The sequence below is a fragment of the Rhinatrema bivittatum genome, chromosome 3 (genome assembly GCF_901001135.1).
Source record: "Rhinatrema bivittatum chromosome 3, aRhiBiv1.1, whole genome shotgun sequence".
Lineage (NCBI taxonomy): Eukaryota > Metazoa > Chordata > Amphibia > Gymnophiona > Rhinatrematidae > Rhinatrema > Rhinatrema bivittatum.
This window is the reverse complement of record NC_042617.1, coordinates 542510045-542522568: the sequence shown is the minus strand read 5'-3', so window position 1 is coordinate 542522568 and position 12524 is coordinate 542510045. Positions and strand designations below refer to the sequence as shown.

The 12524-nt window shown below is 45.8% G+C and overlaps 1 protein-coding gene across 2 annotated transcripts in view; it reads left to right on the top strand.

Annotated features, from left to right (window-relative positions):
- Nucleotides 1-12524, top strand: part of SMPDL3A (sphingomyelin phosphodiesterase acid like 3A) — a 66737-nt gene that overhangs the window by 41541 nt on the left and 12672 nt on the right. For both annotated transcript variants that reach the window (XM_029596404.1, XM_029596405.1), the window contains exon 5: nucleotides 3571-3749. In XM_029596404.1, coding sequence (XP_029452264.1) covers nucleotides 3571-3749 — 179 coding nt within the window. The remainder of the gene's footprint in view (nucleotides 1-3570; nucleotides 3750-12524) is intronic.

The following is a 12524-nucleotide window of genomic DNA, read 5'->3' as shown; positions in this document are numbered from 1 at the left end:
CTGAAGTTTATTATACAGTACAACCCAGTGGCGTAGCCACAGGTGGGCCTGGGTGGACCATGGCCCACACACTTTGGGCTCAGGCCCACCCAACCAGGACTGTTGCAGTAATACTGCCGCGGGTCCGATCCCCATGGCGGCAGAAGTAGGACGTTGGCTGTGCTTAATGGAAAGGCCCTGCCAGTGTGTGGGTGAGACTGGGAGCTTGAATGTGTGTGAGGGTGAGAATAGGAGCTTGAATGTGTGTATGTGGGTGAGAATGAGAGCCTGGGTGTGTATGTGTGGATTAGAATGGGAGCTTGAATGTGTGTATGTGGGTGAGAATGGGAGCCTGGATGTGTGTGGATTAGAATGGGATCCTGGATGTGTGTGTGTGTGTGTGGGGGGGTGAGAATGGAAGCCTGTGTGTATGTGTGTGGGGGTGGGGGAGTGAGAATGGGAGCCTCTGGGTGTGTGTATGGAGGGGTGAGAATGGGAGCCTGGACATATGTGCATGTGAGTGAGAATGGGAGCCTGAGTGTGTATTTTTGTATAAGAATGGGAGCCTGAGTGTGCATCTGTGTGTGTATAAGAATAGGAGCCTGGGTAAAATCTGGTGAAGCGACAGACGATATACCTACCTCTGTACATATGTTCCTGATTTATGTTTCCTGATTTATGGTTCACAGTTACATTTAATTGAGTTTATGAAAGTTCTCTTTTAATAGTTTTCCTGTATACTTGTGTTAATGTATTCTGCCTTGAGGCGACTGTTTTAATGTATTTCTGCCCTGGAGGCGACTGTTCAGTTCCTTGTAAACCGGTGCGATATGTATTCTTTACAGGAACATCGGTATATAAAAATTAAAAATAAATAAATAAATATATAAATATATAAGAATGGGATCTTGGGGGTGTGTGTGTATATGTGTGTGTGTGGGAGGAAGAGCTTGTGTGTGTGAGGGAGTCTGTGAGAGAAAGCTTAACCTTCTATGTGTGTGTGTGTGTGGTGTGTGTGTGTGTGTGTGAGGAAGGAAGGGAAAAAGACAGTAGGAGAAGAGAGACCCTGAAAAGGAATTAGGAAATGACCGACAAGGGAAAAGTGGGAAAAAAAGACTGGGACCAACTGATTAGAAAATTACAAAGATCAGACAACAAAAGTAAAAAAATATATATTTTTAGCAATTTGAATGTGCGATCTTTGGGAAAGTGCATTTCTTATATTTTTGTATTTTGCTCGCTCTTCAGTATTCCACTGTTCAGAGTCTAGTTTCTCAAGTTTTCTATTTGGTTTTGTCTGTGTGTTTCTGTTTCTAATTTGTAGTCGGTATCTGTTTTGTCTGTGTGCGACTGAAGTGCAGTATTTCTGTTAGTGTGTAGTTTCTCTGTAGCAATCCAGCTTGTTCTGTTACTCCAGTAGGTGATGTATTAATGTTCTAGGGCCTAGTCTAGTATTTGCATTGCTGCTTTTTTGTAAGGTTGCTGTTATTTGAGTCCTGAGAGTCAGTGCTGTGACAGTATGGTATTGCAAGATTCTAGATGTCTTTTTCTTTGAAGGAATTTGTGTTACTTCACAAAATAGCAGTGGAATGATTTTTTTGCTGAGGTAACACCAGAATTTGATTTTTTTTTCATGTTGGTTGTAATGTGAATTGTCCTAGCTCTGCTCTGCACCTGTTCTGATGATTGTTATTTTTTTGTAGTTATGATGATTTCCGGCTTTTTGCAAAGAGAATTCATGAAAAAATCAAAGAATATATTAATTTTTGTTTTATTACATGATTGATTGGATGTATTTCTTTGCTTTTTGTATGATATACTTGTGCATTTATGAACTGCAATAAATATAAAATATATTTAATACAAGAGGCATGGGGGTGGCTTGAGGGAATGTTGGCTACTACCTGGAGATGAATATCCTTATTCAATAATGCGACTCCAACATGGCTCTATGCTTCAACGGCAAGAGGAAATGTGGAAAAAAGGATTTGCAACCACATAAAAGCAGGGGAGTAGCTTGCTTGTTATGGCGGTTACTACCCCAAACCAAAAAAATACCTGATACTTCACTTTCAACGCAAATCCAGCATAGCTTTCTGCTTCAACGGCAGGGGAGGAAGTTTGACACTTCACACATATCCAGCATAGCTCTCTGCTTCAACCGCAGGGGAGGAAATTTTGACAATTCACACATATCCAGCATTGCCCTCTGCTTCAACGGCAGGGGAGCAAGACTAATACTTCACTTTCAATGCATAGCCAGCATGGCTCTCTGCTTCAACAGCAGGGGAGGAAGTTTGACACTTCAAGCATATCCAGCATAGCCCTCTGCTTCAACGGCAGGGGAGCAAGACTGATACTTCACTTTCAATGCATAGCCAGCATGGCTCTCTGCTTCAACGGCAGGGGGGAATGAAGAAAGGTGGATCTATATTCAGGCAACAATCAACAAGGACTGAATTACATAGTCTGAATAAACAGATAAGCATGGGTGTAGCTTGCTTATTGCAGTGGTTAATACCCCTAACTAAATTAAGCTATTTCACTTAGATGCAGGTCCAACACTGCTCTCTACATTAATGGCGGAGGTGGAAGGGAAATAGAATAAAAAAAGGTTACTAAGAGCCAAGAGAAACAGATAAGTATGTGAGAGAAAAAAAAGTGCGAAAGCTGGCTGATCAGACTGGATGGACCGTTTGGTCTTCTTCTGCCGTCATTTCTATGTTTCTATGTTTCTATGATTAATAAAGAATTTGTAATTCTGGTAAGTGCTTGAAATAATTGAGGTAAAATGTTTTAAAGTTTCACACATGATGCATAATGGGTGTTGCAAACTACTTAGAAAGACACTGTAGGATGCAGTATATGGTATTATTTATCAAAAAGAATACAACTAGTAGATCTCAGCCCTACATTTCTACAGCCCACCCATGTTAGCCTTGTGCCCACCCAGAAAATTAGTTCTGGCTATGTCACTGGTACAGCCAGGTGTTTACCTTCATCTTGCTGATTAGTCATCTTGCATTTAGATCATATGCATATTCTTTTAACAACTGCCCAAAATGTGTTGCACAGAAAAAAATCTAAAAATATTTGGAGGAAAGAGACAAATATTACAGACAAAATCATGGCTGGGCATATTAGCAGTTAATTGTTTATCCATGCAAGCGAGAAGGATATAAGCAGAGTTTATGGTTTCAGTTGCCACAAGGTGGCAAAGTCTGGGTGGAGTTGAAGTGTTATTTTAAAAGCTTATACATGATAACCTTGTGTGTGGTGTGTGTGTGTGTGTGTCCGCGGGGGGGAGGGAGCATACCAGGTCTGACTAGATCTCGCATCCCCACTGTCAGTCAAGAAAAGCCAATGACATGGTCACTTTGTATTTCAGCTCTTGAAGTTGCAATCCTGCCACTACTTTTGAGGTGTATGCAGGCAACATAGATAGTAAGCACTGCTAAATGTGTCCAAAGAGAAGAGATTAAACATCAGGTCATTCTGCTTTTACAGGAAAACAAAAGCCACTTGGCCACTTTGATTTTGGTGCCTTAAAATTATTTTTTTAATTTATGCTCTGATATCTTATTTTGATAGGTGGGTTTTATTCCCAAATTTACAAATCAAATGCAACCCAGCAACAATTAAGAATAATCAGTTTGAACACCAACTTATACTATAGTCCCAATGAGGCAACTGTTAATGTGTCGGACCCAGCTAACCAGCTTGAATGGCTGGAGGACACCCTGGAAAGTTCTTTCCAAAAGAAAGAAAAGGTAAGTGCAAGGAATGCAAGTTTTTCAAAACTTGGCTTGTCAAAGAAAAATAAGTGGTTAGGTTTGATTCAAGCTTGCCAGGGATAAATGAGAATGAAAAAATAATTAGGGACTGAAGAGAGGAGAGGTGTTATGATTTCAGCTGCTATGCAGCTTCACCTGATGAAGACACCTCCCTACCAGCAAAGGCCTCCGGTGAGCCCCGCTCTGAACTCTTCTTACTACCTTGTCCCTGGTATCGTGCCTCAATCTGTCTTGCAGCCTTCGCTCCACTAGGGGACCCCCACGAGGATACTCTTTAGGCTCTATTTTTAGGTTCTGGAGGGTGTGGCTGTTACCTTGAAGAAAGGCTGTTGGGTGTTGTCCAGCTAGTCAGGGTCTATTTCTAGGTCTTGGTGGTGGGGTGGCCAAATGCCATCCTGCCCTTTCTGGTGCATACTCTTTAGACTGGCCAGGCCCATACTTCCTGCCTGCACCACACCCAGACTCCAGCCCTACTTAAGCCTGTCTTTCGCTTGATTCAATGCTTCTGCATCGAGTCCTTGCCCTAGCTACTCTTGCCTTGCCTTGTGACCTCCGGGCCTTCTGACCTCAGCCTTGCTCAGATTTGATTTTCTGAATACGAACAATTGTTTTTCTTTCGCTGCACCTCACACCAATATGGATGACCAACTCTATTATGAATACCCTGACTGCCTGGAGTGGAATCATCTTCTGTTTCCTAAATGCTTCCACTGTATTTTTTTTTTTTTAAATCTTTCGAAGGGGAAGGGTAAAAACAGAAGGGTAATCCTCATTTTACAAGAACCCACACCAACTTTGGAGTTTTAAAAAAAACTCACAAATCTCTCTTGCTACAGTCTGCTAGCTCTCAAGAAGTTGAAAGGGAGGACTGTCTTGAATTTTTTAAAACCCAACACTACCTCACCTTGTCAGGATAACTTAAATTGTATCTCCACCGCAAGCCAAACCAAATCCAGACTCTTACTTGGAAGGGCAAATCTTGCCTCTAGTTACAACACTTCTTCTGACTCCTTGCTTCCAGAGGCTTGCAGCCAGCAAGAGCTAATTAATCCTACTTCTGGCCTACTGTCGCAGCCTGAAGGAACTTTACCATGCAAGGAGCTGACTGAGCCTGTTCTCTCACCTGCCAATACCAGGCACTTAACAAGCTCAACCCCATCTCCAAGGAAACTAGCCTGCAGCTTTTACAGCCCTGTTGCATCTGAAGCTCCCCAGCATAAACTGGCTCTACTCCTGCAACATTGGATCATTTCCACCCTTTTGCTGCCACCCCACTGCAGTTCTGCTGTCTGGAAAGCTTCAAGGGTAAAACCAAGTCAGCAGATACTCCTCTTCGACATGCTGTTTCTCCTGCTCAGCCCCTTGGAGATGCTGTCTCTCCAAACCACCCACAGAGGGGCTTGGAATTAAAACCCCAGCCAGAAAGAATCTTGAAATCAATGCCTCATTTGCAGAAAGACTGGTCCTCAGAGCCCCTGTTGAGGGACTCCAAGCCAGCCATGCCTCCATTTCAAGAGGAACCCGGTCTTACAGATTTTCTTCAGAAAGAGCCTGCAGACATTATCTTGCTCCAGAGAGGTCCTGTCCTTCCAATCTCACCTCTGAGGGGCGTTGCCCCACTAATTCAGCCTCCTGAATCAGGTACTGCTCTCCACTTCCAGCATTCGGAGGGAGTTTCCTTGGTTCAAACTTTAGCAGCCAAGCAGGCCAGAAGAAGATGTCAAAAATTCCAGCTTCAGCTACTTCACAACCAGAGGGAGGTACAGTAACTCCAATTTTCATAGCCCTGGACCCAAAAGGAGGTGCTGTAGTTCTAACTCTAGCCACTTGACCTCTAGGAAACCCTGTGCTGGAGAATCTACATCCCATGCACCTTGTGCCAGTGGTCCCATCCTCTGAGGATCCTGAGCCAGGGACTCCACACTTCATGCACCCCATGTCAGGGGGGTCAACCCTTCACATACCTTGTGCAGGTAGTTCTTTCTCGAAGGATCCTGAGCCAGTGGCTTTGTCTCTCAGTCACCCTGTGCCAGTGGTCCTGCATATCGGACACTCTGAGTCAGCAGGTTCTTGCTCCAGCATTGATCCAATCAATCCAGAAGAGGGCTCCCGCCCGGATACAGCCAGTCCAACCAAAGGTATCCATCCAAAGCCTTACCTCGTCTCCTAGTAAAGGGTACTCTTCCACAGCCTGATTGTTCAGCAGAAGGCACTTTTCCACAGCCCAATCACCCAGCAGAGGGAATTCTTCTACAGGCTGATCGCAGTTTTCTCACCCAACAGGGGGCGTGTGTCCACAGCAAGCCCACCCAGAGGGGAATGCTCTTCCATAGCCAGTCTGCCCAGCAGGGGACGTCTGTCCACAGCCAGTATGCCCAGAAGAGGGCATCCATCCTCAGCCAGTCCACCCAGAAGGGGACATCAGTCCACAACCAGTCTGCCTAGCAAGAGGTATCCACTCTGGTAAACAACCTCTCAGCCAAATCTCACCTTGCTCACCCAGCTTTGACCCCTATGGAAAATGGGCCCCATGAGGAGAGAGTCTTAAAGGGGGATACTATTACAATTTCAGCTGCTATGCAGACTCATCATATCCTGTCGAGGACACCACCCTACCAGCAGAAGCCTCCGGTGAGCTTCGCTCTGAACTGCTCTTACTATCTCGTCCCTGGTATTATGCCTCAACCTGTCTTGCATTTCCCACTTCACCAAGGGACCTCCATGAGCATACTCTTTAAGCTGGCCAAGCCCCTTCTTCCTGCTTGCACCACACCCAGATCCAAGCCCTACTTAACCCTGTCTGTCCCTTGCTTTGATGCTTCTGCATCGAGTATCTATTGTCTCCCTTCCTACCTACCATTGCCTTGCGGCCTTCTCATGCTTATCCTTGCTTTGTCTCATGGCCTCTGGAAATTCTGACCTCAGCCTTGCCTTGCCTTGCCTTGTGGCCGTTCAGCCTTCTGCTTCTAGCTTTGTCTTGCCTTGTGGCCATCTGGTGTTCAGCTCCTAGCCTTGCCTTGTGACCTTAGGGCCTTCTGGCTCTCTTCCTTGCTTTGTGGCCTATCTTGGCCTACTTCTGACCTCTGGCTTATCCAGGCCTTGCCTACCCTGTGGTCTCTTTGGGCCTCTCCCTGTCTTGCCCCTCGGGGCCTTCCTGTATTGCTGCCTTCGGGCTTTATGTTCCATGTTCTATGTTGTCCTTATCTTTCCTTGTCTTGTCCTTTCTTAGTCCATTCCTATCCCAGCCTGAGTTCCAGTCTTACCTGCACTCAGTTCCTGAGATTCAGTCTTGCCTGCATGTTGCTCCTGACTTCCAGCCTTACGTGCACTCCCTTCCAATCCAAGCCTTGGTTCTAGCCTTACCAACATGTCCAAGCCTTGCTTCCACTGCATTAGACTGTCCAGTCCTTGGTAGTTTTGCAGGCTGTCCTAACCTTCTTTCAGCTGTACCAGACTGTCCAAGCCTTGCTCCAGCCTCATCAGACCACCCAAGCCTTGTTCCAAATTTACCAGACTGTTCAAGCCTTGCTTCATCCTCACCAGACCACACAAGCCTTGCTCCAGCCTCGATCTGCCATCCTGTGCCACTCCGGAGGTGGTGCTCCCCACATTGGCCTGGACCGGAGCCATAACAAGAGGTTTATAGAGCTATTATGTTAGGATGTGTGCAGGAATTGGCAATAAAAGACTCTAAAGTGTGCATTAGATCTGATCGGGGGATTGGTCAGCTGTCAGTCTAAGCAGCCTATGCTGAATAAAGTGCAGTGAATAAATGAACATCTTAGTGCCAGTACCTGGCAGTTGTGCTGGCACTCAGATATTCATCCCATGGGAAATGGAGAGCTTTTCTTCCTCCTGCTGGACTTAGAGGGTTGTGGGTGGGGGCACTGCCCAACTGTTTAAAGCAGAGAAATGGGGATCGGGAGATCATGGACCCTTTAATTTCTTCTAGAATAAACTTGCAGGGAGCGTGGGGCATCAGGCTGCTCTGGCTCCTTTCATTTAATTTTTAAAATTTACCGTTAACTTAAAAGTCTGGGTTATTCAGCAGCAACCGTCTCCTGCTATATACACCTGGATAGGTTTAAAGTTAATTATATAGGCAGAAAATCCTCTGGTTATTGTATTGTGATAGCATTTTTTAGCAACCAATATTAGCTCCGACAAAGTTATCTCCAACAAAAAGTATTCTGCTTAGTCCTCATAATAGGCTCTACCAGCATACATGTGATTTCTTACCCTTATAAATAATCATAGGTGTGATCCTTTTTATATTTTTTTGATGTTTTTCACTTTTTGCACATAAAACAAGTACTTATCTTGTAACTGTGAATGCTTTCATATAACCCCATGTGCTATCGTTATAACCCCGACACGGGTCCGTGTTTCAATGTCAAAATCTGCATCGGGGGCTACTACCACATTTTTCTTTGCAGTTCATATGCTCATTAGATTTGATTGAGCCGACATTACTGACTGGATTATTTATAAGGCTAAGAAATCACATGTATGCTGCTAAAGTCTATTATGAGGTCTAAATAGAGTATTTTTGTTGGATACAATTTTGTTGGAGAAAATATTGGTTGTTAAAAAATGTTATGACAATACAATAATTAGAGGATTTCCAGCATATATATTGTTGTCACTGGAGAGATGGACCCTTGGGCCGGCTGTGCAGATGGTGGAAAGGAGGTTGACGGGTCACCACCATGAAGATTGGCCGGGAGGCGGTTCAGAGCCGGGAGACCAAGCAAGAACTTCACCCTTGGAAGCCCGCGGTCCCCCCAGGAGGAGCCTGTGAGGACCCGGGCCGCTGGGGCTTAGGAGAGGTCCCCCGGAGCAGGCGATAGTCCATTGAAGCAGTCCGAGGTCGAGGCAGGCAGCAGAACAGAAGAATGAAGACGTACCGAAGCAGAGACCAGGAAATCAGTCCAAAGATCTGGAACCAGAACCAAAGGAAGGAGCTGAAGCTGGAGCACAGAACCTGAAGCAGGAACACAGGAACTGAAGCAGGAACACAGGAATCGAAGCAGGAACACAAGAACACAAGGCAACTAGTGACTCCAAGGAGTGAATCCTGTTGCAAGGCGATTTCCCTAGTCAGACGCCGGGTTTAAATACTCTACCGGCGTCTGACGTCATCTTAGGGGCCAGCCGGGACTCTGTGCTCCTGTGCCTTTAAAAGGCTCCCCCTTGCACGCGCGCACACTTGCCTAAGGGGGGGGCGGAGTCTGGGAGCGGAGCTCAGCGGCGTCTCCCTCGTGGAGTGACCCCCATCTCAACCCGGGGCCGCCACTCAAGATGGCCCCGACTCCCCCAAAGTAAAAAAAAAAATGTTAATAAAAGTTAAAGTGATGGCCCCAGCCCCCTCACGCCAAAGACCAATAATGAAATGGTTTAGAGTCCTGGCCCCCCATCCCATACTCACTCCCACCCCCCAAGTGAAAAAGAAAATCCCAACTTCCCTTCCATACTACCCTTCCCAAAAGCAAAGAAAAAAAAATGAAGGTCCAGGTCCCCACTTTCCAGCACTCTACTCCATCCCACTCTGACCCCCCCCCCCCCACACACACACACACATGTTGCCTGGGTCCGATGACCAGACTTTGCCCGTCACATGGCTGGGGCAAAGTCAGGCTGGTGCAGTTTTGAAGATTGGCAGACTGGGCGGGGTGCTACGGGACACCCTGGCCCTGACGCGGGAGTTTCTATTGTAAAGTTAGGGGGACCTGGACCCTTTTTTTTTTTTTAACTTTCGGAGGGGAGGAGATGGGTATGGGAAGGGGTGCCAGGACCCTAAAACATTTGATTATCAGTGTTTGGGGAGGATGGTGGTGCCAGGACCCTGAAGCATTTGATTATTGGGGTTTTTTTTTTTTTGGGGGGGGGGAACTGGTATGCCCAAAACATATGATTATGGATATTTAGGGGGAGGAGAGGGGCCGGGGCATCACTGTGTGCCTATATTTTAACTTTTTTAAACTTTGGGGCAGTTGGGGTTGCCTCGAATGACAGCCTTGGATTGAGAATTGGGTCAGTACTGACTCCCACTCAACCTCCCCATTTTTGTAGCACATTTTATTTGGGGGGGGGGGCCAGTGGCACTTTAAGGCCATGTTGGTCCTGTGGGTTTGGAGCCACCATCTCATTGAAGAGCTGCTAGGCACATTCGTTTACCCCACAGTATTTGGTTGTAAGACAAAAGAATGTGCCGTAGAGCCACAATATTTTTTTGGGGGAGGGGCCCCAGTATCTAGGCAATGTTTTCTAGGGATGTGAATCAGGTGCCCAATCGTTCCCACTTTCGGGTTCGTCTGGCCATGGGAAAATCTTGTTTTCCCGCGGATCCCCATTTTTTTTCCTGAAAAATCGGTTTTCGGGTTAGTGCGCGCTAACAAAAAATAACAAAAATAAACGGGTTTTTGTTAGTGCGCGCTAACATGAGTTAGCTAACTCCCATTAGTGCGCACTAACCCGAAAAACGATTTTTACGAAAATTTGGGGGGAAAAGTGATCGTTTTTTTTTTTATCCAATATATGAATGTATATGTGTGAAGGGGTAATGTATGAATGGTTTCTGATTAGGTTCTGTATGAGTGTTTGTGTGAATATTTGGGTTTTATTTCACGCTTAATTGTGATTTAATGTATTTACGTTTAAATTCATCATTATATTTGTAAAAATGCAAGTAATGCTTTTTGTGTAATTACTCATTCATTCTGTCCTGCACTTTTCTAAATGATTAAATAATTGTATTGGTATGACTTTAATTGATGTTGAATTTGTGTAAAAAAATGTTTTAGGAATTCTTTTTTATATTAGTATGGGTCATTGATGTGAACTCTATATTTGATTTGCCTTCTGTTGTATCTTAACCACATAAATCCCAAATTAGCCATACAAGCCCTTTTGAATATGCACCTCTGAAAGTTGCTATGTGTTGTTGAATGAATGTATCCCCCATCCCAGGGAGCAGACTACACTCCGATGGGGGCCATAACAACGTTTCTGACTCTTTGGGGGCTAGAACCACTCCTGGCTCACTCAGAACACAGTCTCTTTCCCCAAGGAATGGATTCTTTGGGGTGGGGGAATCTTTTCAAGACCCAGAATGACAGGAGTGATGATGATCAGTTGTTCCTTGGGAGAGGTACACTTTTCCCACACTGTGGATGCTGTAAGTGCCAAAAAAACAACTTGGAGGACTCTGGGTGAGTGTCTAAAATTAATCTTTACCGAAAGTGTTCTGTGAATGCTAAATGGCACAAAGGCAAATAAACTCTTTTTTTTCACCAGAGGCTGATACAATTCTTTCTCTCTCTCTATCTGTGCAAGGGTCTCGTTATCGTGGTCCAGGGACATGGGAAACACTCCCCATCTAGGGCTTGAATTAATGAGGCTCCCAAGTGGACCCGGGCATCCTTGTTGGGATGGAATAGCCCTCTCCAGCTTTCCAAAAAATTACATATTCTCTGCATAGAATCCCAGTTGTCTGTCTCCCAGGAGAGAAGACTCCAAGTGGGGGTCCTCTGATGTAACTCAATTTTGGTGTTCTCACAGTTCTCCTTGGTCCTTCTTGATCTCACCCTCCTTCTCGAATCCCAAGTTGGAAAGGGATCCCCTGGAACGCGCAGTTCTTGATGTTCCTTTTCAGGGCAGTATGAAGGGGGCAGCAAAATTCTTCCTCCCAGATCTTCTAACAAAAATGTCTCTGTCCCCCAAACTTAGTTCAAAACACCAGAAGGCACTGCGGTGTCACCACCATATCCCTGTCCTCCAGGAGGTTGCAGAGCGGCAAATTTTCCCTATCCTGGTCTCTCAAGGAAAGGGTTCTCCGGGTGCTCTCCCCAAGCAACACCCAAGGGGTCTCACTGGCTTCTTACTAAGAAAAATCTTCTAATCCTGGAAAAACAGTCCAAGAACAATCCTAGCCAGCCAGTGGGTGACCTGAATGACCTGAATGACCTGGCCCAAAGACTACAAGCAGGTGGTAATCGAGTCCTCAGGCAGGGGCGGTTCTATTATTAGGCAGGGTGAGGCAAGTGCCTCAGGCAGCAAAGTTTTGAGGCAGCAAAAAGTGCCCCCTCAAAACACCTGTGCTGCAGCTGCCTCACCCTGTATCCAGCTAGAAATGCCCACAGCAGAAACACACCAGTGGCGTATATTTGTGACGTACCTGTGGATCTCCCTGCTATGTTTCTTCTGCGGGCATTTTCTAGTTAGTGTGTTCTTGAGGTAGGAAGAACATGGTGGTAGGAAGATTTTGATGTGCTTGTTAGACCTAAAGAGGCAAGATTCACCGAGCACCTAATACCCTTGCACTGGCCCTGAATGAGTGTGCCATGCATAGACCCTTACCATTCATCCATCTTCCACTTCCTGGGGAATGGTGGGAAGCAGATGGTAGGGTTCAGAAGACTGTGGCAGGATTGCTACAGTCCTCTGAACTAGAAATATCACTGACTCTCTTATCTGCCAGACCTCTGGTAACTCTGACTTCTGCCTACCCACTTCCCCAGCATTTCAAATCATTGAAAGGGCCAGACTCCAAGGGGGATGTCACCTCCTTGCCATCTCAGAAACTGAATCTCTGTCACGCACCAGGGGGCGAGAGGGGAGGGGAGCGCCATCTCTTCCCTCGCCTCAGGCAGCAGATTGCCTTGATCCGCCCTGGTCCCAGGGGAGGCCAAAAATCTAGAAGGCAAAGCTCCAAACCTCCTCTAACTTCCAAAACCAACTTACTTCCCCACG